The sequence below is a fragment of the Pistacia vera genome, unplaced genomic scaffold, assembly GCF_008641045.1.
Source record: "Pistacia vera cultivar Batoury unplaced genomic scaffold, PisVer_v2 Contig209, whole genome shotgun sequence".
In the NCBI taxonomy this organism is placed as follows: Eukaryota; Viridiplantae; Streptophyta; class Magnoliopsida; order Sapindales; family Anacardiaceae; genus Pistacia; species Pistacia vera.
In genome coordinates, this window is record NW_022196012.1 from 100,534 (window position 1) to 125,919 (window position 25,386).

A 25,386-nucleotide genomic window follows, 5' to 3' on the forward strand; every position below is an offset into this window, starting at 1 on the left:
TTGATGAATAACCATATCTGAGGGTCTTAATAAAAAAATGACAAACTCTAAGTGTCTCTCTCATTATAATTAGGAAATTTACAATAATCCATATAGGCAAACAGTCTTGTAATTTATATTTTAAAAACTTACATTTTTAGGTTAGATATAGATCTTAAAAAAAAATAATAATAAAAAAAAAAAATAGTTGATAAAATTTAGGAGAGACTCGTAAAATTTCAGAAGAGACATTTTTAAATTACAACATACCTCTCAAAATTTTAAATACCCTTATAAACTTATAATAATGACCTCATAAATGCTAACTATTATTTGGCCAAAATATTATGAAAATACCTACACAACAATTTTGAAATTACAAGAATCTCAAAAAGTTTTGTAAAAAATACGAAATCTTAACATTACAAGGAATCTCGTCATTTTTTAAAAAAAATTAGAGAATTTTTTTTTTTTTTTTTTTTGGTTCATAAATATCTATATGTTAGTTAATAAAAAACAGAAATTTCACGTCCAAAATGCGTAGTACCATGGAAAACTATTTTCATCCCATATTTGACCCAAAAAAAAAAATCTACACACAGTTGCATCAAATCAAATGATTTTTTTTTTATTATAAATATAAACATAATAAATTTTTTACATGTAAAAATGATATAAAATCACTGATTATCATATGCTCAAACCGTCAACTGTTAGTTTTGGTGAAGATTGGAGAATGAAAAATAGACATACGGAAAAGACAGGGGTTATTTTGTATTTAATTAAATTTAGTGTTCAATTTGGTGATTTCATCCTATTTTCCTTATAACTATATAGCACGATTAGACGAATATAGGGCAATTCCATATTATGAATGATATTCAATGTTAATTCTTATAACTTATATATTATCAAGATTTTTTGTAGAAGATATTTAAATGGGAATTTCCCCAAACATGTTAACAGAAAAAAAAAAAAAAAAAAGGTTTGTTAACATGCACTTTTAAGGATATACATTTAAATTTTATTTTTTTATACAAATTAAAATATATGTTTTTTTTTTTTTTTTTTTTGGTATTAATATCATTAAAACTTTATAATTTGCTCGGCTTTTACTTTTTTATTGAAATCTGAATAATGTTTATATAATTTTATCTAAAGACTCTTTTAAGTTTTGAAGGTAAAAACTTGGGTTTAATTTACTCTTTTCCTATCAGATCGGTAGTATTAAACTTATTTGTTTTATTCAAAAATATTAAATACCTCTATCAGCTATTAGTGGGTTTTTATATGTTTTTTTTAATATTTTTAAAGGTGTTAATATTTTCTTAAAAGAAGTTGAAAGTACAATTTTTGAAGGAATTTGAGATAGAAATACATAGACTTTAAGCACTCTATAACTTTTTATATGCCCTAAATTCTTATCATAAAGAGTTTATCCATAAACAAGAGTCCAACAAATTTCTATTCTGTAAATAAATTAAAGAGTGAGTTTGATTCTCTTTATCTAAAGAATCAAATTTATTCTCTATTCTAATTTTTTTATAAATTATAATTTTCTATACATTTTGTTTTTTAATCTCTCTCTTATTAAATTTCTTTCTTAAAAAAACTTTTTTCCTCCTACAATAGTCTTTTTAGTTGTCTATATATTCATGCTTATTTTCTTTTCTCTAAAACAGAATTTTCAAACTGGTAGTAATGTAAATTTGTTTTGGTTTCGTTGAAAATTCTCAATTTCACACCCAATTTTCAAACTCTGATGATATATCTATTTTCACCGATCATCAAAATAACATCGACTAAACTAATAGAAAGGAAAAGAGGTGGAAAGATTGTGCAGGAGAAGTGGAATTGAATATAACTGTTTAATTATAAGAAAAAAGGGTTATGTGAAAATTAAGAGGGAAATTTAGGAAAGAGAAAGGGAGGAAAAAAATAAAATCTAAATGTTTTGTGGAAAATGTAAATAAAGAATTAAAATTTAAAAAGTTTATTGAATTTGAATAAAAATTTTGTTTTTTATAGTAGAAATTATGAAAATACTCTTTATTTATACGAAATTACTATTTAAAATAAAAAATAACTATTAGAAATGCTCTTAGAAGTAAAATAATATTGTCAATTTGTAATGTACCAAGATTAGATAAAGGTTATTTAAATGAGTAGAAATGTATTTGTTCTTTAAACAAATATAATACTGTCGATTATTAACATAATTATAATTTCATTAGTGAAAAATGAAAAAACAAAAACTTATTTTCCCATCTTAATCTCTAAAAAAATCATTTTTATAGAAAAATACTAATAGAATTTAAAAAAATTGTTTATTTCATTAGTTTTATTTATTCTTTGACTAATCAGTAATACTACACTCACAAATATTTCTTACAAACTCTCTCAATAACGCTGACATGACAGTTCGTAATTGGTCAGCTCCCTATAGGTCATGCTTGCCCAATAAAGATTCTGTCTGACCAAATGCGATCTACCACGTCATTGTTAGTGGAAAGTTTATGAGAAATGTTTGTCAACCTATCTTTGTTCTTGAGTAATATTTAATAACCACAATGGTCCAACCATTTTTTCAAAGTATAAATACTCTTAAAAAATACCCCAAAAAAATTATGAACATTTTTAGTTAAGTATTATTAAGTTAATTAAAAGTGCATATATAAATTTTCAATAAAATTAATTCACAATCCATCTCATAAACTTTTTTATAAATCTAATACGGTAGCTTGCATTAATTTTTGATAAATTTTTTTATCCATGAATTTATCAAAAATCAATATGAACTAGTCTATCAAATTTATAAAGAAAATTAGCATAACGGCAACCATATATATTATATAGAAAGCTGTAGTTGATTAAGTTGCAGGAGGAGGTGATGGAGCCATGGATTTGTCATATCAAAGCTGTATTTGTTGGTATTGCTAATCACTTAGTTGGAGCCCACTGTACGGATTGATGTGTCCCAAAGGATCATAGTACATTGATCTTTCTTCTCTTATTTTTCATATTTCCAACTTTTTCTCTAATTCCCAATCAACTTTTCTTCTTATTATTACGTTTACAAATCTGAAAGCTATCAAAATTCCCCTATCTAACTCTATGCGGTATGGAGAATATATAAAACGATAATTTGGTGAATAATACCATATATCATAACATATTTTGGGATATATAATATTTATGCAATTATATTTAAATCCAATCACAAGAAATAACCTAGCAGAATTCCTCCTTTGATATTATTATAAAACTTTGTAATAGTATATCATTAACAATTTTCTCAATTTACATAAACCCAGTATCAGTAATGTAATTTTATATATAAATTACCCATTTAAGTAAAATTTGCTAAATCAAAACCAACTAAACTAGTAATGGTAATTAACAATTATTTAAAGAAAATCTTAACTTCACTTCTTTATACAATGCAGAAATTGTAGAAGGGGCAGTTTGGGAATTTCAAGTAGAAGATGAGGATAGTCACAAGTTCACGTGGCATCCCCATGGGAAGTGGCTTGCCTCAGAAAGAAGGCATAAGGCACGTGTCGATCTTTACTTGCACCGATCTAACTCTCACCTTATCACCTTCACCCTATTCTTCTTTTTATATTCTTATATATAGGGCTCTAATCTTTGAACGCGTATTCTTTCATTCATTTTTATTTAAGAAATTTCTGAAATAACAAAACAAAAATCCTTACCATTTTAATGACTAATTGGTTTAAATTTGGTACTACAATCTTTTCTTTAAAATATGTCAAAGTCATGTAACCGAGAACTATTATTAGTCCTAAAATATAATATTTTCAATGAAACAATAAAAGGAATTCATATTGGACTAACTCCATTTCAATTTCTTTAAATCCTGCTCCTCCAAGCAGACTTCTTGTAACTGTCGAATTTACAGGTCAATTTGTTTGTTTTCATTTTTCATGTAGAAATTGTATGTGGAAATAAACTATATATAGAGATGGGGTCCGATGTACCTTTTCCAGAAGTGGATCAATCAAACTCGGGTGAAAGTGACCAAGTTCCCACGTACATTGTTAAAAATAAGTGATGGAGCCACCAAAATCATTGCAGCTTCTTGTTATCCGCACCAACACATACAAGCGCGCATGGTCATTGATGGCCCGGTCCTCCACCTTCAAACGTCCCCGACAGATGGCTCTTACAATTGAATTCACTTTCACCCTTTTGATTTAAGCAAAGATGGCTCTAAGTTAAGAGTGCAGGGTTGTAAAATCAACCATTCAAGAGCAATGAGGCTAACTATTATCCCATGAGAGAACCAAGAACTCACATCAACTCTTAAGGTGGTACATGTACTTATAAAGTGCGATGTACAATAGTGTCATTCCGCAATAAAACTGGCGATGAAGATAATGTGCATGCTACAATAAAATAGGCGATGAAGATAATAGTGTTATCCAATGTTTTAATAGCCAACCTGAGTGAACGCCCAAAGTTAAGTCTCCAAAAGTTTAAAATCTAACAAAAACACTCCCCACCAAAACTCATCTCACATTCCCCCAATTGTCTCACTAATTGTTGACAATAGCCGATTTAGTTTTCAATTTCCGAACGATTCACTCACCAGAAATCATTTCCATCGCCACTATTGCACTCCCCGACCCTTCCTCTTCAAAACCCCCAACATTATAGCCTTCAATTGTTCGTCGAACGTCGTCCTAATCTTTTGGTTTTCAGTATAACATTGAAAACCCAACTAGGTGAAAACCCCAAGTCTTGGTTAACCGACTGGATAGGCTATGTTTTAAAACACTGGTGTTATCCTTCAATAGACAAGGATAAAGATAACCATGTTATTCTTCAATAAGAGGTGATTGAGATAATAGTATTATTCTTCAATAAGCCGATATATGTACCTCACCCATTTCTTAAACACACGTGCATCCATCCCACTGAAAATTTTTCTAATAGTAACTAGACAGTAGAGAGTATTGGTATGGTTTCTTAAACCTTGAACTGATTTTTTTTGCAGATTTGATTATTTTATATAAACTGTGATTTTTGTACCCAGATCTTGGTTCTAAGGAATGATCCATAGAGTTTATGTTTTTGTTTTCTGCTACGTAACTGGGTCGTTTCCTAACATGTCTTAGCCTACACTTGCTCCCTGTCAGTTTCCTTACTTGCTGCCTACCTCTTCTTTATGCCCATGGCTTTTTTCTGGAGTGTTTTGGGAGGTCATTTGTAGGAATTTGCTGGTGTTTGCAGGCCTATCAGGAGGTTGTTTTCTTTCCTTATGGTCTGGCAGATGAGGCTACGTGGACACTAGATGCTTAACTTATGTACCTGCTATTTCCTTTTCAGGAGTTATTTTTGCATTTGACATTGTAGGTTTTGGGGAGTTTTTATCCAGGATTATGGGACATTTTCCTGGCTGCTTAGGGGGTTTGTGTTCTGACTTGGTTTGGCTGGTAGCTGGATTGTCTGTTTCGGTAATTGCAAGGTTTCTGACAATAGGAATGTGGGTATTTCTCTTCGTGGTTTGTTTGGTAGCTGTAGCTGTAGAGGTCAGTCTATAGATTTTGTTTTGTTCATTAATAAAGATAGGTTGATAAATACTTCTTATAACTTTTTTTCACGAATATTAACTTGGTAGTTTGTAATTGGTCAGTTTACATTTGATAAAATGGGATCCATTGTTGGGCAAACAGGACCTATTGCATACTGACCAATTATTAGCTGATGCGTCGTTTTTATGAGAAAAAGTTAGTAAAAATGATTTATGAGTGTAGTATTACTGATTGTTCACTTTACATTTACTTTCACCTAATTTTTTTTTTTTACTCCAGCCATCCTTTTCTTGGTGATGGACAGGTTAGTTTTTTGTACACACTTTTCAGGTGATTGATGGAACACTCAGGCTCTTTTTTTGCTTGTGCCCGTGGTAGACACTAGTGTGTTTTTTTCTTTAGTTCTTGGCCCAAGGTTCCTGTGTTTAAGGGTAATCTCTTTTTTAGGTTGTATTTTTTATTCTTAATAATATTACCCAAAAAATAGTTTAATATTTGATGATGATTCATTTTCACACCGAATAAAAGCCTAAAGTTCCATACACTGTGAAACCCCATTGGTAAACTATTTAAGAATCAGTAGTTTAGTGGAAAACAACTCCGAATTTTAAGTTGGTACAGCACAATCGACCAAATGGGCCTAGAAAATATGATGGACAGCCCATTTTTTACATGTCTTCACCCAAGTCATTGACTTACAAAAGCAAGGTTCTGCTAGAATTAATATTATATGAATAAGATTAGTCATTTTGTTCAATTTGACTTCGAAAAACAAACTTCTTGTGGACTATATGTATGTATAATATTGACGAAGCTGTTTAGAAAACTTAAAGGGCATTTAATGATACTCAAGAATGGTCGTTTTCAATGACTGAATTAATATTAGAAATGAAGGCTGAAAAAGATGGGAGAAGTTGCCTCCCATGACTTATTCAAAGGTTAATTGACTCCTTATTTCTAATTTGTATCAATCTTATCTTTTTGTTCAAAACCAATAAAAATAATCAACTACAACTTGAATGGTCTAGTTGAGACCTAAAATGGCCATTGTTTTCTTTGTCAACAAAAGCGTATCGTGTTGTACATCAAAAACATGAAAAGATACTTTACTATCAACACGGTGAAATTTCAACCCAACAAAAAGATAATCTGTGTATTACATATAAATACAAAAAGAACATTATCTTAAGACGAAAAAAAAAAAAAAGAGAGAGAGAGAGAGAGAGAGAGATTATAGTGTGAAACTTTGAAAAATGAGATAGCTAGTTACTATTTATCATCGATCTGTGGACCTAAGTACTCAATTTCATCCATCTGTGAATTCTCTGGCACTTCAATCTCTTCCAACCACCTATAACACTCACCCTCCTCCGCATTCACTGAATTTTCTCCATCTGCATATATAAGATTCACAAGTGAGGAATGATTTACAAATTTTCTTCATAACTTCAAATTGGATAAGAGAGATTAGTTTAATATCTTTAGATTGTCAAGTTTCACTTACTTGAGAAAGCAGAGAATGGAAACTCCCTGTAGTGTGAGCAGTCTCGACCATCAGCTTTCGAATAGGGAGGTCCAAGCACATCGAGCACTGCACACGTTGTAATAGCTGTGAATTCGTGGATATTGCCGCCGGTGGTTGGATACAATACAGAAGTGTCGCAAGGCGCTGTGAAATCATTGTCCGCTACCAACCTTGCCAATCTAGCTGCAAATTCATCGCAATATTGGCACATAAATGATCCCTCTCTACCTCATTCAAGTTAGTATGAGTAACGAGTGAAGTGTGTGTGTGTGTGTGCGTGTGCAAACTCTGATTGTGTAAGGACTACTTACGTTGTGAATGTGGCGGAGTGTCATGGGACCTCACAGGATCAACCAAATCATAAGATTTTATGTGCATTGTTCCCAGGAGGAGTTTGCTAAACACAGTCATTTCAGGATGGTTATGCAAAGGGATAACAGCAGTTGCAGGAAGAAAGAAAAGACATAGCTGCACAAAGAAGTAACAAAAAGAAAGCTAATTACATAAGCAGAATTTGGAAAAATACTTTGATAAAACTACAAAAAGAACATTCAAATTTCAGCTCATCCTATTTAGAACTGTAAAAGGGCCATTTCATTATGTTTAAAACCACAGACTGACTTATTAACCAATGAGAACTATCTAGTCTTACCGAAAATTTCGAACACTTGTATATGGTTGTGTATGTCACAATTGGAGACCCTTTAACTCCATCTTCCATTAGATGCCCTTTAGCTGCATCTTGAGCACTGAAGATCTTCTGCAGCCTATTGCTTAGCCCAACATCCTCTGGCTTCATATCATCTACAGGATAATATATATCAGCTAAAATACTCCACACTTTGGTTGATGTTAGAGTATCAGTTAACATTACTGAACCATATTATAATGTATCCCATTGCTTTAATGCAAAGTTAAGTGCGATTTGGACCCCACTGAATAGTAGAAAAACATAAACTAAAGCAAAGATTAAAAAAATACCCATATGTATTGTTGCTTAACACTTGGCCCAAGGAATCTATTAATAGGTGCCATCTGTCAATACCAGCAGGCATAAATCTGAATTCATACCCACAGTAATTGTTTAATTGCACCCTCTTGTCTTCCTCCAACTATTCATTACATCTATATCCAATTTAATTGTTTAAATAGCACTTGGAAAGTAAACAACAAATGAGAAACGACAAAGTACTCCCCAGATCCACAGTAACCAGATTAATAGAAACTTCAAGGGATAATTTTAATGGCCCAACGTTAAGCTTATAGCCATCAGAATTTACCAAGTCATTATCCATTTCATTGTTATATAGCTCCAAGCCATTAATTCTTATAAAATAAACGCCTACATGATTAAAAATGAAGTAGAAGAAACAAGATTTTGAAGTAACAAAATCTAACTTGAAATGGATTTTTCTGATCCTTAAAGAATGAGGCTAAAAGGGTTGATAGAGAAAGATTACTAGCTCTTATTATAATATCGAGTGGTTGAATCCATCGATATTTGGTAAAAAGGAATGATCTAAAATAATTTAGGAAAAAATAATGGAAGAGTTCAAGTAGAACATGAAAACGCGACTGAATTGGTTTTAGTTAACACATAAGTAGCTAAGATTTGGCAAATTAGCTAACAATTTAACCATCTGATCAACAACTTAGAACCACTTAACCAAGAATTTTGATTGCTTAGTAGAATTTCAAATATCAAAATCTAATTTTATAAAATTATTCTCAGATTCAAGTATTTCAAATTTCTATACCAAATGTGACAATCGTTGACTTCAAGCTTTACACAGGAAAAGGCTCAAAATACTATAAATATATCAAAGTATGCATGGCAATTTCAAAACACATGCAAATGCAATAACAGAACACAAAAAATCACAAAACCAACAACTCAAAACGAAATGAAATCAAACAAAAGACTTGAAAACAAAAACAAAAAATTTACCAAGAATTTTGCACAACTTGTTGACATCACAAGGAGCAGGCACAGAGCCGGGGCCTTTGAACACATCTCTGCACGCAACAAACAATTCTTGCAGCGCTCGAGGAACCTTCGGCTCTACACATCTTTGAATTTTGTTTCTACATCTCTTCTTTTTGATAGCTTTAGGAGCATATCCAACCTTCTTCACATGCTCAACTCTTTCTCTTCTTTGCTCAACCACGCCGCCCTCCATCGTCATCACAACTCTATATAGTAAACCAAAACCAACACACCAATTCAACCAATGTCTCCTTCAAGTATGTACAGTTAGTTGAGATTAAAAACAAGCAAAACACAGAAACGCCACAAGAAAAATCGAAAGTTGGCGTGGAGACGATGAGAAAGACAAGATTTTGAGAGAGTTGTTGATGGAAGAAACGGAAGGGGCAGATGGATATTGATATATATAAAGAAATGGACAAAGGGCAAAACCAGGGGCCATGGAGAAGAGAAAGTGTTTATTGTTTTGAGAAAACAACCTAAAACAATGGAAAGCAAAAGCAGTTTTCATTTGTTTTGCAATTCCCGCCCCCTAGTTTGTGTGTTGAAACTGCCTAATCGCGACCCTGGTATTCCAAACAAGGATGTGAAATTACTGATTTGCCTCTCGAAAACTGTTGGCAACTTGTCTTGTTTTGCTTCACTTAATTATAAAAGTAAATAAAAAAGGAAAATGTAAAAACACGTGATTGATTAATTTAGTAATGTTGAGAATTACACAATTTCTTCCTTAATTATAATTAAGGTCTAAATAATATTGTATTTTTCTTGTAAATAAAGGTAAATGATAGAGACAATCAATTATTATCTTATTTTAACCAAATTGGGGGAAGATTATGACAACAGAGTTGAAGAATTAATAAATAATAAAATGAACATTAGGGACCACTTTAGAAATTAAAAAATGAATTTTAAATTACTTTTGCACATCCTTTGCAAGATAAAATGTTAAAGATATATATTTCTAATTTAATGTATCGCATAAAATCGGATTTCAAAGTTAACGATAATTCTATAATATATCCTCTGCATAAAAAAATTCATAAGATTTTTCTATAATTTAGTTTAAAGAAATTAACTTAATATACACAAAGACCCTATCATATTACTACAATCATACATTTGGTGTCGGTCCCTTTTTCTTTTTTTAACTTTCATTTGAAAAATTGATTCCAACTATTATTATTATTATTACTACTACTACGATGAATTAATTTCATACTAAAAAATGTCGCTAAGTTTCAAATGTTTATTTTTATAATTTTTTTTAAAAAGAGAAATTTTAAGAAAATATATTTTATATAATGTTAAAAACAGTTTGGGAATATAAAATATTTATATAATAAATAAAAAGTCATATTTTTAATATTATACTATATAAATGATATAATATAAGTACAAATATTATTTTAAAATCTAAAATCAGATGCCTCATATGTTTAGTTACTATTCAATAACCATTTGAAAAATAGCAAATATATATATGAGGCTATGTAATTGGAAAATGTTATATGATGAAGTTTTAAAATGTAAGTTAATAAAAAAATATCATTTGATAATATTGTTCATAATAATGTGAAAAATATCATTCACCATAATAACAATAGAAGATCGACTTTGTGATACTTCAACAATTTATATTGGCATTAAAAGTTCTTAAGAATTGTCCTTGTAATAATATATCGTATTATAACTACGAAAATTGATGAAATAACCATATCTGAGGGTCTTAATAAAAAAATGACAAACTCTAAAGTGTCTCTCTCATATTAATTAGGAAATTTACAATAATCCATATAGGCAAACAGTCTTGTAATTTATATTTTAAAAACTTACATTTTTAGGTTAGATATAGATCTTAAAAAAAAATAATAATAATAAAAAATAAAAAAATTAGTTGATAAAATTTAGGAGAGACTCGTAAAATTTCAGAAGAGACATTTTTAAATTACAACATACCTCTCAAAAAATTTTAAATAGCCCTTATAAACTTATAATAATGACCTCATAAATGCTAACTATTATTTGGCCAAAATATTATGAAAATACCTACAACAACAAATTTATGAAAATTACAAGAATCTCAAAAAGTTTTTGTAAAAAATACGAGAATCTTAACATATAACAAGGAATCTCGTCATTTTTTAAAAAAATTAAGAGAATTTTTTTTTTTTTTTTTTTGGTTCATAAATATCTATATGTTAGTAATAAAAAACAGAAATTTCACGTCCAAAATGCGTAGTAACATGGAAAACATTATTTTCATCCCATATTTTGACCCAAAAAAAAAAAAAATCTAACACAGTTGCATCAAATCAAATGATTTTTTTTTTTATTATAAATCATAAATATAATAATTTTTACATGTAAAAATGATATAAAATCACTGATATCATATGCCTCAAAAACCGTCAACGTTAGTTTGGTGAAAGATTGGAGAATGAAAAAATAGACATACGGAAAAGGACAGGGGTTATTTTAGTATTTAATTAAAGTTTGTGTTCAATTGGTGATTTCATCCTATTTTCTTATAACTATATAGCACGATTAGACGAATATAGGGCAATTCCATATTAATGATAATGATATTCATGTTAAATTCATTATAACTTTATATTATCAAGATATTATTGTAGTAAGATTATTTAAATGGGAATTTCCCAAACATGTTAACAGAAAAAAAAAAAAAAAAAAAGGTTTTGTTAACATGCACTTTTAAGGATTACATTTAAATTTTATTTTTTATACAAAATTAAAAATATATGTTTTTTTTTTTTTTTTTTTGTATTATATCATTAAACTTTATATTTCTCGGCTTTTACTTTTTTATTAGAAATCTGAATAATGTTTATATATTTATCTAAAGACTCTTTTAAGTTTGAAGGTAAAAACTTGGGTTTAATTTACTCTTTTCCTATCAGATCGTGTAGTATTACTTATTGTTTATTCAAAAATATTAAATACCTCTATCAGCTATTAGTGGGTTTTTAATAGTTTTTTTTTTTTAATATATTTTAAAGGGTTTTTAATTTTTCTTAAAAGAATTGATAAGTACATTTTAATGAAGGAATTTAACGAGATAAGAAATACATAGACTTTAGAGCATCTCTAAATAACTTTTATATGACCTAAATTCTTTATCTAAAGAGTTTATCCATAAAACAAGATCCAACAAATTTCTTATTCTGTAAATATAAATTAAAGAGTGAGTTTGATTCTCTTTATCTAAAGAATCAAATTTTATTCTCTATTCTATTTTAATTAATAATTATATTTTCTATACATTTTGTTTTTAATCTCTCTCTATTAATTTTCTTTCTTAAAAAAAACGTTTTTCCTCCCTACAATAGTCTTTTTAGTTGTCTATATATTCATGCTCTATTTTCTTTTCTCTAAACATGAATTTTCAAACTGGTAGTAATGTAAATTTGTTATTGGTTTCGTTGAAAATTCTCAATTTTCAACCCAATTTTCAAACTCTGATGATATATCTATTTTCACCGATCATCAAGAATAACATCGACTAAACTAATAGAAAGGAAAAGAGGTGGAAAGATTGGCAGGAGAAGATGGAATTGAATTATAACTGTTTAACTTAAAGAAAAAAGGGATAGTGATGAAATATAAAGAGGGAAATTTAGGAAAGAGAAAAGGGAGGAAAAAAATAAAAATCATAAATGTTTTGTGGGAAAATGTAAAATAAAGAATTAAAATTTAAAAGTTTATTGAATTTGAATAAAAATTTTTTTTTTTATAGTTAGAAATTAATGAAAATACTCTTTATTTATACGAAAGATACTATTTAAAATAAAAATCACTATTAGAAATGCTCTAGAAGTAAAATAATATTGTCAATTTGTAATGTACCAAGAAGTAGATAAAGGTTATTTAAATGAGTAGAAATGTATTTGTTCATTTTAACAAATATAATACTGTCGAATTAATAACATAATTATAATTTTCATTAAGTGAAAAATGAAAAAACAAAAACTTATTTTCCCATCTTAATCTCTAAAAAAAAAAATCATTTTAAATAGAAAAATACTAAATAAATTTTAAAAAATTGTTTATTCATTAGTTTTATTTATTCTTTGACTAATCAGTAATACTACACTCACAAATATTTCTTACAAACTTCTCTCAATAACGCTGACATGACAGTTCGTAATTGGTCAGCTCACTATAGGTCATGCTTGCCCAATAATAGATTCTGTCTGACCAAATGCGATCTACCACGTCAGTGTTAGTGGGAAAGTTTATGAGAAATGTTGTCAACCTATCTTTGTTCTTGAGTATATTTAATAACCACAATGGTCCACCATTTTTCAAAGTATAAATACTCTTAAAAAATACCCCAAAAAAAATTATTGAAGCATTTTTTAGTATTATTATTAAGTTATAAAAGTGCATATAAAATTTTCAATAAAATTAATTCACAATCCAATCTCATAAACTTTTTATAAATCTAATACGGTAGCTTGCAATTAATTTTTGATAAATTTTTTTATCCATGAATTTATCAAAATCAATTATGAACTAGTCTATCAAATTTATAAAGAAAATTAGCGATAACGGCACCATATATATTTATATAGAAAGCTGTAGTTGATTAAGTTGCAGGAGGAGGTGATGAGCCATGGATTTGTCATATCAAAGCTGTATGTGTGGTATTGCTAATCACTTAGTTGGAGCCCACTGTACGGATTGATGTGTCCCAAAAGGATCATAGTACATTGAATTCTTCTTTCTTCTTTATTTTCATATTTCCAACTTTTTCTCTAATTCCCAATCAACTTTCTTTCTTTTATTAGTTCGTACAAATCTGAAAGCTATTCAAAATCCCCTATCTAATCTATGCGGTATTGAGATATAATAAAACGATAATTTGGTGAATAATACCATATATCATAACATATTTGGGATATATATATTTATGCAATTATTATTTAAATCCAATCACAAGAAATAACCTAGCAGAATTCCTCCTTTGATATTATTATAAAAGCTTTGTAATAGAATATATCATTAACAATTTTCTTCAATTTACATAAACCCAGTATCAGTAATGTAATTTTTATTATTAATTACCCATTTAAGTAAATTTGCTAAATCAAAACCAACTAAACTAGTAATGGTAATAACAATTATTTAAAGAAAATCTTAACTTCACTTCTTTAAGTACAATGCAAGAAATTTGTAGAAGGGGCAGTTTGGGAATTTCAAGTAGAAGATGGATAGTCACAAGTTCACGTGGCATCCACATGGGGAGAGTGGCTTGCCTCAGAAGAGAGGCATAAGGCACGTGTCGATCTTTACTTGCACCGATCTAACTCTCACCTTATCACCTTCACCCATTCTTCTTTTTATATTCTTATATATAGGGCTCTAATCTTTGAACGCGTATTCTTTTTCATTTCATTTTATTTTAAGAAATTTCTTGAAATAACAAAACAAAAATCCTTACCATTTTATGACTAATGGTTAAATTTGGTACTACAATCTTTTCTTTAAAATATGTCAAAGTCATGTAACCGAGAACTTATTATTGTCCCTAAAATATATAATATTTTTCAATGAAACAATAAAAAGAAATTCATTATTGGACTAACTCCATTTCAATATTCTTAAATCCTGCTCCTCCAAGCAGCTTCTTGTAACTGTCGAATTTACAGGTCAATTTGTTTGTTTTCATTTTTCATGTAGAAATTGTATGTGGAAATAAACTTAATATAGAGATGGTCCGATGTACCTTTTACAGAAGTGGATCAATCAAACTCGGGTGAAAGTGACAAGTTCCCGTACATTGTTAAAAATAAGTGATGGAGCCACCAAAATCATTGCAGCTTCTTGTTATCCGCACCAACACATACATCAAGCGGCATGGTCATTGAGGTGCCCGTGCCTCCACCTTCAAAACGTCCCCGACAGATGGCTCTTACAATTGAATTCACTTTCACCCTTTTGATTTTAAGCAAAGATGGTCTAAGTTAAGAGTGCAGAGGTTGTAAAATCAACCATTCAAGAGCAAATGAGGCTAACTATTATCCATGAGAGAAACACAAGAAACTCACATCAACTCTTAAGTGGGTACATGTACTTATAAGTGCGATGATACTAATAGTGTCATTCCGCAATAAAACTGGCGATGAAGATAATAGTGTCATGCTACATAAATAGGCGATGAAGATAATAGTGTTATCCAATGTTTTAATAGCAACCTGAAGTGAAACTCAGCAAGTTAAGTCTCCAAAGTTTAAAATCTAACAAAAACACTCCCCACCAAAACTCATCTCACATTCCCCCAATTGTCTCACTAATTGTTGACAATAGCGATTTAGTTTGCAATTTCCGAACGATTCACTCACCAGAAATCATTTCCATCGCCACCTATGCACTCACCACCCTTCCTCTTCAAAACCCCACATATAGCCTTCAATTGTTCGTCGAACGTCGTCCTAATCTTATGGTTTTCAGTAATAAACAAATTGAAAACCCAACTAGGTGAAAACCCCAAGTCTGGTTGAACCGACTGAGATAGGCTATGTTTTAAAACACTGGTGTTATCCTTCAATAAGACAAGGGATAAAGATAACCATGTTATTCAATAGATAGGTGATTGAGATAATAGTATTTTCTTCAATAAGCCAGATATATGTACCTCACCCATTTCTAAACACACGTGCATCCATCCCACTGAAAATTTTTCTAATAGTAAACACTAGACAGTAGAGAGTATTAACTTCACACCTGCATGTACAGTTCCAAGAGCAAAAACAAGGCTATGCAATAACTGGCTCCCGTCCTGTAATACAACTTTGTATTTATGTTTACATGTGGGTGCTATTGTGCCTATATCTCTCAAACCATACATGACATCTGAATGGAATCATAAATAATTATATCATTCAGTATGTACTCCCAACAATATTGATGATTTACAAGATATGGATCTTTATTATGATTGTACAACAAAGAATTTGATTTCAAGGAAACAAATTGAGAAAATCGAGAGGTAAGATTGTCCCTCGTCTTACAGGAACAATTGATTGAAATAATTAACCAAAAACTCTGGTACAATGTGTTGCTAGCCATTAACTAATGTTCTTTTTATTTATCTTGTGATGACTCTTTGAGTTAGATCTAAAAGTGCCCGTCTTGACTTCTTACTTCTTCATCATCGGTCTCGGGTAGAGCATCAATTGCCGCCGCAGCAAGGTTGGCATGGTTCGTGCAGCTCTCTTGTCCTTTGAATTCCACGACTCTTCCCAAGGTATTCAAGGGCCTGTATTTCCAGATAACTTTAAGTAGGAATGTTACAAGACAATAATGCTATTACTAAGAACATTCCTTGATGAAAATAATCACACTTACAAACTACCATAAAACATCTTCATATGAATTATTTCTACACATTGTATAATTACCACATCATTCACTCGATTTCTATTTAATTATCACTCATTTATATGTATTACAATATCAACATTCGAAGGATTTTCAAAACCTTGATCAACAACTGCACGCAACTGGGGGAATTCTTCCATTGCAAACAATATGGAGCCGTTACAATTCCCTACCCAGAAAACAAAGGCATATCAGGTATCAACATTAAAAAATTACTAACAATAATCGTTCTTTGCAAAAAAGTAATGCTTCATGGTAAGGAAGGAAAATCCACACACAGAAAATGCTGTATGGCAACAATTAAAAACTTTAGAAGCCTAGAACCCTATAAACCAGTAAAATTTGAGACATAAGGATAGATACATTACATGCCGTATGTCAGATAAAATCCCTTTCCAAGGGAAGCTGATGTGCTGTGAAATCAAGAACGTCATCTATCAATTGATAGGCCAGTCCCTGAAAAGGGAAGAAGAGTTTGTAAGAAGAAAGAAAGCGAAAAGACATTGAGAAAATAAACTACCGTAAAATGTAATATCTATTTTCTAAATGGTATTTTGCATACAAAACAGCAATTTCAGGCTCATCCACTCATAGGGGAATGCTAATAATGGTAGGTGGTAGTTTGGAGAAAAGTGAGTTGACCCATAAACAAAATTCCTCTATACTTATTAACCATCTAGTGGCTGGCAACATTCAGCAATCGCAATACACCACTTAGCTAGCTATACTCGTATTCTTCAGCAGAATTAAATTTAAGATCATTTAGAAAACCTTGAGCAGGGCAGAGATAGATACAGTCTGAATAAAGCTAACAGAATGACCATGATATAGTCATATTATTTGGTTGGACTATATTTACTATGGCTAACCTTCTACACCATGACAAAGAGTGCAACAAGGGAAAAAATAAATGGCGCCATTTTCTTGATTCATATGCAAAGACTCCAATACGAACTTTCCCGATTTGAATAAACCTCAAGGAATGTACAAACCAGATTTTTCCATACTCAAAAGCCAACATTGCAACTTCTGTCGATTGTCCAGCAAGAAGGGCATTGCCTTGCAGCTATGGATATCAACGATGCAGTCTGTAGTATGTTTTTGCATATAATATTCCTGCTGCATTTGTTAGAAATATTTCACATAGTTAGCTGCGACAAGGTATGTTAAGGTACTCAAAATCCTAAAGGTTATAACTAAGTTCAATATGATTAAAACAAGTAACAATTCCTCCGATCCCATTCACAGTTATGAACGAAGGTCTAACTCTTTAATTTGACTATAGGAGACTGATATTACTCTGTCAGACCATCTGTCCACCTGATTTTCTCTGAAACAAATACCTTCACCATTTCAAAAGACTGGCAAAGGTAAGCATTCCAGTATATGTATGGGCTTCAATCGTTATATTCTACGACAATTGTACTTTTTTCCACAAATTTTCCAGTAATAACAGGATTTCATGCTGGGGAAGGTTGCATAAAAACTTTCATTCTTGATATATCCCGAAAGTAACATGACTAAGAAACTTAAGCTGATGGTAAGATAGCTGACTTCACTACCAAGTTGAATATATATATTGTGTGTGTGTGGTGTGTTGTGTGTATACATATGTTGTACATTGTTAATGCTTGTGTCAGACCTAACTCTATTAGATGGAAAGTAACAGAGCAGTGTTTGATGGATTTCTAAAAATCCCACAGGGTTAAATGAAATCACAGAAAACCACAGGGTGGGAACATCAACTCTCTTCAAGATGCCTAGATTGAACAACAAACTAGTTTTCAGCAACTGAGCCAAGTATGGGGCATGGCTACACCACTGAGAGATAGGGAACAAGGACTTGTAGGAAGAGACTTCCAGTGCTCAACCAACCACACATGTGACCTCAAATAGTTTCTTGTCACAGCAGGTATGTAAAGGCCATCAGATATTTGTTTAGAACAAAAACCTTATCAGCATAATAGCAAACGACATCCAATGGATTTTTATAGGACATCCTAATAAAACAATCAATTTAATGAGAGGCAATAGAAGAGTGATGACAGACTTGTAATCCAGTACCAAAAACTCATGAAGAGCAAATCACCCCATAAGAAACATTATTCAAATGATACAGAAAAAGAAAAAACAGCATACCTACACCGTTGGTCAGATGAAGTAGTCATTTGCATTGTTTCACACGGTAACAAGATGCTCTACACTGTTGCCAGCAATGTTACAACCTACAAACACGAGAGACATGCAGACAATGAGTGGAGAGAGAATGTAATAGATTCTACACAAATCTCAAAACCACATAACAAGCAGCGAAAAGGAAAATTAATTGATAATCTCAAAAACTTGAGCAAAGTACACTTAGGAATTGATGTGGCTATTAGCTCTAAGTTCATTGTATCAATCCCATGGCGTGTTAAATTACCTGACTGATAACAAGTTATTATCCATTAGGCACCATGATTAGCCAATTTAGTATGCTGAAGAGCATACAGTTCAGTTGATCAGCTGTCACATAATTGCTAAAGCAACAAGGCATTATTGGCATAAGAATCCAACAGTATTTAAGTGCATATATATATAGCAATGGAAGAGAATATATTAAGAGCAAAAAGAAAAATAAAAGAGTGGATCAGAAATCCTAGTGATTAGATCTCCCCCAAGTGACTGTACAAAAAACCCCAAGAAACTATAAGTATCTATACATGATGCAGATTACCTCACCATGTATTACATTAAAAAAGAAGAAACTTGAACAATAAAGAGGTTTTTAAAAGTCTGGATTGTTTCTAAACGACCATTCTCATTGCAAATAACTGAGAACCTATATTAGATCCTTGTTTTTCCAAGAAAATACATAAACAAAGCTTTGACCTCAGTACAACCAACAAATATTAAAAATCTACAACTTCACAATTTAAAAACACCAAAAAAAATTATACCTCTGTGTTTTTCAAAGAAGCAAGGGCAAACAAGCTCGAGAAAGAAGAAAATCTCCTGCTAATACAGCTAACTGCAAAAAAAAAAAAAAAAAAAAACAGCAAGACAAGGAAGGATCCTTAGTTACAATTGTCCAAGTCTTTGACTCTTCTAAGCATTACAGAAGACGTAACCAATTTGATTAATATAAATAATTAAAATAAATTCACAAAAGAGATTCAAATCCTGTACTGGTGTGGTAGGTAACATCAGATCCTAATTAAATATGGATAAAGTCATTGATTTTTATGCCAAAATGCACGGCTAAACATGTTTTTACCAGTATCCAAAAGATCTAACCTAGGAAATAATCAATCAATTAAATTGACAAAAAAATTTAAATATCAAAACCCAAGCAAGGCCAAAATAAATAAAAGACGAAAGAATGAAACGGCTATGAGGGCATTTTTAAACAAAAATTAACAAATATGGGATCTCTTCTACCATGTTTCATAATTTCACAAATGACATCGGCAGCTTCTATTATACATAATGTTGTATATATCCAGCAATATATGTGTGCACACGCATGGACATAACTAACATTTTGACTCAATATGATCCACAAGGATATTCATGCCGTTATTATTCTTTTAAAAAGAATGCCACTTATAAAGAACAAAAGGAAATACCAAAATAACTAATCTAATTAGTCTAACTAGTCCCCTTGAGAGGGATTTAGGAGGGTAACGTCATGAGAGGTCACACACGAAAAGCAATCTCAGTGTAGAAAATAAAAACTACACGGTATCAACTATACCACCCCTAAATAAAATTAAAAGATTACAATTCCAAAAAACAGATTAGCCAATACCCCTTTTCTCTTCAAGTTAATGAAGAAAAGGAATTTCTTCAAACACCTGATCTCAAAAGTCCAAAAACACAAGAAATGAATTCAGTCTCATTGCCCTTAACCTCTCGTCAATTACTCCTTCAAAATAAAATCATTCTCTCTTGCCAAATCACACAAAAATAAGCCAACGTTGCACACGACCCATAATGTTTTGGCCTTTTTCATTTCTGTAAATGCAACAATGTTCTCCATCAGTAAATTATCACAACTGATAGGAGCTGGCCAGCAAATACTTGCTGTTTACATAACTCTGCCCAAATAGATGAAGCAATTTTGCAGATTTGAAATATATGATCAATTGGAAAACTTGGTTAAAAAAAAAAAAAAAAAAAAAAAGAAAAGAAAGAAGACATTAAGAAGGAGCAAGACAATATTAGGAAAATAACATGCCTGACTATCCTATCTTAAGGGAAAGCTTAATCACAATTTAATCACCTCAGAACTTTGCAACGGAATAGATAAAATTTCCAACTTAGTGGATATACCTTTACCAAAATTCATTACACAAGTTACAGTATAAAGAAAGAATTTTCCATGCCTCCCAACCCAAAACTAGCTTCAGATCCCACAACTCAGACAAATTAAAACCATAACATAAGTATAAAAACCTCAGAGACTATAGAAAGAGCTTTTTATCCCAAAATTTAGATAAATGACAAGGACATATTAAATTAGCTCAACTATAGAGGAATAAGAAAACACAAGCACCTTATTTCCCATTACTAAATTTAATGAACCAATTCCACGCCTAGTATCTGCATCATCCAAAACGTCATCGTGAAGAAGGCTTGCTACCTAAGAAAAAGAAATTAATGCATTGGTCAATATGTGCGCTATGAAGAAGTTTCTCGAAGGAGAAGAAAGATTGAATATCTGGCAAATAAAAACTTTATTAAAACAAATACAAAATTCTTAAGAACTGACATGGATCATCTCAGTAATCTCAGCAATACATTGTTGTCTTGTACGTAGCTCAGTCATCAAAGCATCTCCTGCCCCTTCAGGAAGTGGCTCAAGTACACGCACATTCAAGGCTGTTGCCATCAACAATAAAACCTGCATAGAAGATGTCCATTATAATATACAGGGCAATTCATATGCAATAAAGAATGACTAGTTAGCCAAAGCAAGACTAACTAATTATGAAGAAAATAATGCAACCATCCAAAACAAATAAAATTATTGTTATTACCGTGGGACGGAACCTCTTTCCTTCCACTCCCATTTTGAAGAAATATTCAGCAGCTGAGGCAAGCTTAGGGACCTAAATAATATGTAAATCCAACTTTGGTCACATGACATCAATTGGACCTCTATCATAAAAGAAACATCACTCTGCTATCCTTCAAAGCATCCGTATTCCTTACTCAAGTAGTACAGATGCAAAAAGAAATACTATAAGATACCTCAGCAACTACCATGGAGCGAAGCTTGTTGGCAAGTAGTGATAGTTCATCAGCAACAAGGGAAAATGGGTCAAGTTGCTCCTGAAACAATATTACCCTATCTCAGTATAATCAATAAACAAGCACAAGATAACAAGAAAAAAACCAAATCATTACTAAATAGGCAAGTATGTGAGGGATTATGAACAGGAACAAATGAGCAATGAGATTGGCGCCAATCAGTAATATTGATATTTCAAACAGAAACTACTATATGTTATGACAAAATCAAAAAGAAGCCCACAACAATCCTAAATTTTAGTGAAAACATTTCCTAGACAACCCACACCATATCATGAAGTCAGAATACAGTCACAAATATAAAAAATTCATCAATTGAATCAAATTTATGCTTCATACAAAGAGGACCATACACTAGTGTGAGGAAAATTAGGCAGAATACTAAAACCGAGTGGCCCTTGGACTAGGGCACTCAATATATCTCATGGAAAACTAGCATGTGAAAATTTCAGCAAATTAAAGATAAAGGTATGTGGGGAAGATCGACAACAAAATAAGACAGTACACCTAACCTCAATTATGGAGCTACTCTGGTGATGAATTTGATGTCTAAAGCCATGCAAGGCAGGAACACTCCATGTATAAGCTTCCCTGCAACCCCAAACCTACCAATCACCATAAAAAATAGCAAGTAGAATACACTTGGTAAACCTACTAATCACCAAAACTGAAAGCAATACAAGAATCAAAGTCAAATGCATGCATGTGTACACCATATATATATATGTAGTACCATATTATAAATTGTTTATAAACTTGTTAACTAGAGCAATTTGAATTCACACACATCTCTTACCCTTCCATATTAGGACAAGCTATCAGTCCCTCCGACTTTAAACTAATATAAGGACAATAGGATTTCAAACGTTACTGCCCCTACTCATTTCCCTAAAGTATGTTATCTGTTATGGTGGTGTACTCACAGAAGTATTATTCAATTTCAGAAACCAAATATATATATATACTGTAGAGGATTCCCTCCATTTTTTAAAGCTAATGCAGGAATATTTATCAGAGGACAAAATACCGAACCTACCAATTACTACAAATTCTCACTTAGAAAAGTCACTGTATCAGAAAATCTCGGCTTTCCATCTCCTTTAAAAGACAACTGCTGCTCAAAAAGCCTAGTCACTTCTTCATATTTCTGAAAGTTCATAATGATAAAGTACCATACAAATCACACTCACACTTACACAACTATCACAACAAGGGATAATCCATTACTCCTTGATTAGGTATCATTTTAGAAAACTTCAATGCACTCACTTGCCTTGCGCCACTCACAATCTTCCCATCTAAACACTTAAGCAATCTCCATTAAAGAAGCACAAAACAGACCTCAGAGCTACCTCAAAAAGTAATACTACCGAACCTTCTGCATCAGGAATCGTTTCTCACCACAATAACTCTTCAATTCACATGAGAACATCTTAATTTGACTCAACAATCATTCTTTGCAAACTTAAAATAAAAGCCCAAATTAAAACTGCAACTCTACTAAGCTGGGGCTACTGACCCCACAAACTTGGGAAGGAGGAAACTTCAGCAGCAAATGAAGCTCATTAAACCCAAATCTTAAAACCAATCAAACACATTCTATTTCCAGAAGCATACAACATTAGGATGAAACCAACGACACTCATTTCACTCACAAATTGAAAACTTAGAAAAATATGATTAAAGTTAAGATTTTTACCTTATGAGCAGAGTCTCTGAGAGAGTGTGAAGAAGTGGAAGAGTTGTGGGAGTCGGTTAAATGCGAGAGAAGCCAACGGCAAGTCAACATGGAGGCTCTAGGATTTCTTTGAATCCGAGAAAGTCCATGAGAAAATAACATGATTTGGGTATAAAGATTATATAATTTAAATGGGTGGAGAGAAAAGGAGATTTGAGAGAGAGAGAGCGTTGAGTTGAGAGTTGGGGGGCGGCAAAGAGGTGGAAGAACAGACGTAAACAGAAGATGAACCAAATGACTGTTTGGTATTGGGTTTGATTTGATTTGTCAATGTTTAATGCTTACCCGTATTTTGCGTTACGGTGTGAGAGGATGCACCTTATTATAACTACTTTCCCTTCTCTGCCTCCTCCTTTTCTTTTTCTTTTTCTAAAGTTTTAATATTTTTTAAAATTAAATGCTTTTTTATAATTTCATGTTAAAAAAATTATGACCCTGATAAAAACTAAAAAAAAAAAAATGATAATTATGACATGAATTTTCAAAGAAAATGAAATTTAATATAATAAAAGGCTTCTTTAGATATGTTATTTTTTTTTTAAGTAAACCCGATTATTATTTCTCTTGAAAGTTGAACATAGAACATATTTAGTGATTAACGGGATTGTCATCGACAATAAAAAGAGAGGTAAATATGTTATATTTAAGTTGAGCTTATTAAAGTAAATATATTAAAATAGATATATTTTTATGAAAAAATTGTTAATAATTTGGTTAAGAAAATATAAAATTTTTAAATTTGCAAGAGTGTTTTAAAAAAGAGTGAAGTAGTAACAGTGTTTTAAATTTGCAATTAGGGTTCAGTACCAAATTGAAAAAGGTGGCGGTGGCGGTGGCTTTCCAAAATCATGGGGTGTTCGGGTTGTTGACGTGGAATCAATCACAACCAATAGATTTTGTTGTAACCTAACAATGATTCCTTGTCAATGAATTTTTCAACTAAACCAAAAGGACTTTAATTATTACAAACAAACCCCATACTAATTTACATGCACAAAATTGAATTATTGATCGCAGTTAAGCCATTATTTCCTAATTATTCCATTTTTATTTTAGAATGTTATCAAGATTGCACATTTGGTAATATACCCAACTCCTAACTTTAATTAACATAGTTACGTAGAAGATCCACTAGGATTTTCTTATGACTTTCTTTAATAAAACCTTTTGATGGGGCAATAGAACAAGAAACAAAATTTATACTATCATACAATATTAAAGAATGGATCTGGTTGTTTCTTTCTGACAAAATCTATGGGGATCTGGCCATTAACAATCATGGATCTAGCCTAAAACGGCCAGATTGACACACGACCGGCCAAATACGATCGATCACGCGTTTTTTCAATGATTGTCGATCGTGGCCAGTGGTGGTGGCCGGCAATCGTCTTGGGTGGTTGGGGGTGTTTTTGGCTAATTTTTAAGCTTTTATTATGGTTGGGGTGTTTTAGCAAAATCTCAAGAGTAGGAGGTTAAAAGAGATAATCCAAATAATAATAATAATACTATTATATAATATTAAAAAGGAAGGACAATTTAGTAATTTATATAACATACCCACCAATTTATTACAATATAACCAAACATATTTAATATAACATTGTCAGTAATTTTCAAGGTAATATATCTTCCCATTAATATAACATTCACAATAATATAACATTTTTTGAATAAAATGTTCCTTACCGTTATTTGGAAACTATCAAATACTTTGGAAAATACCATAACTATTGTTAAAAAGAAAAAAAAAAATTGTCATAAAGGTTTGATACAGTTGAACAAGAAGAACCTCTACTCTAAACTACAATCTATTCTTATGGGCATTGTTTTTTCGGAGGAGAAGTAAAATATAAGATGATTTATAATGGATTCATATCAACTAATATTTGGGATTCATATC

General features: G+C 31.3%; 2 protein-coding genes across 2 annotated transcripts in view; both read right to left on the minus strand.

Annotated features, from left to right (window-relative positions):
- The window catches only part of LOC116129190 (solanesyl diphosphate synthase 3, chloroplastic/mitochondrial), a 29,231-nt gene extending 5,500 nt beyond the window's left edge, over positions 1 to 23,731 (minus strand). The window contains 9 exon segments of the mRNA XM_031414934.1: positions 18,593 to 18,678; positions 19,393 to 19,421; positions 19,424 to 19,463; positions 20,991 to 21,077; positions 21,207 to 21,338; positions 21,475 to 21,546; positions 21,689 to 21,769; positions 22,261 to 22,353; positions 23,448 to 23,731. Coding sequence (XP_031270794.1) covers positions 18,593 to 18,678; positions 19,393 to 19,421; positions 19,424 to 19,463; positions 20,991 to 21,077; positions 21,207 to 21,338; positions 21,475 to 21,546; positions 21,689 to 21,769; positions 22,261 to 22,353; positions 23,448 to 23,588 — 761 coding nt within the window. The 5' untranslated portion in view covers positions 23,589 to 23,731.
- Positions 6,770 to 9,574, minus strand: LOC116129191 (plant cysteine oxidase 2-like). Its single transcript, XM_031414935.1, has 5 exons — positions 9,011 to 9,574; positions 7,715 to 7,866; positions 7,374 to 7,530; positions 7,042 to 7,245; positions 6,770 to 6,931 (listed from the first exon to the last, which is right to left on the minus strand). The coding sequence occupies exons 1-5, from the start codon at positions 9,246 to 9,248 to the stop codon at positions 6,807 to 6,809; spliced, it is 876 nt and encodes a 291-aa protein (XP_031270795.1). The 5' UTR covers positions 9,249 to 9,574; the 3' UTR covers positions 6,770 to 6,806.
- Positions 23,732 to 25,386: the final 1,655 nt, after the last annotated feature.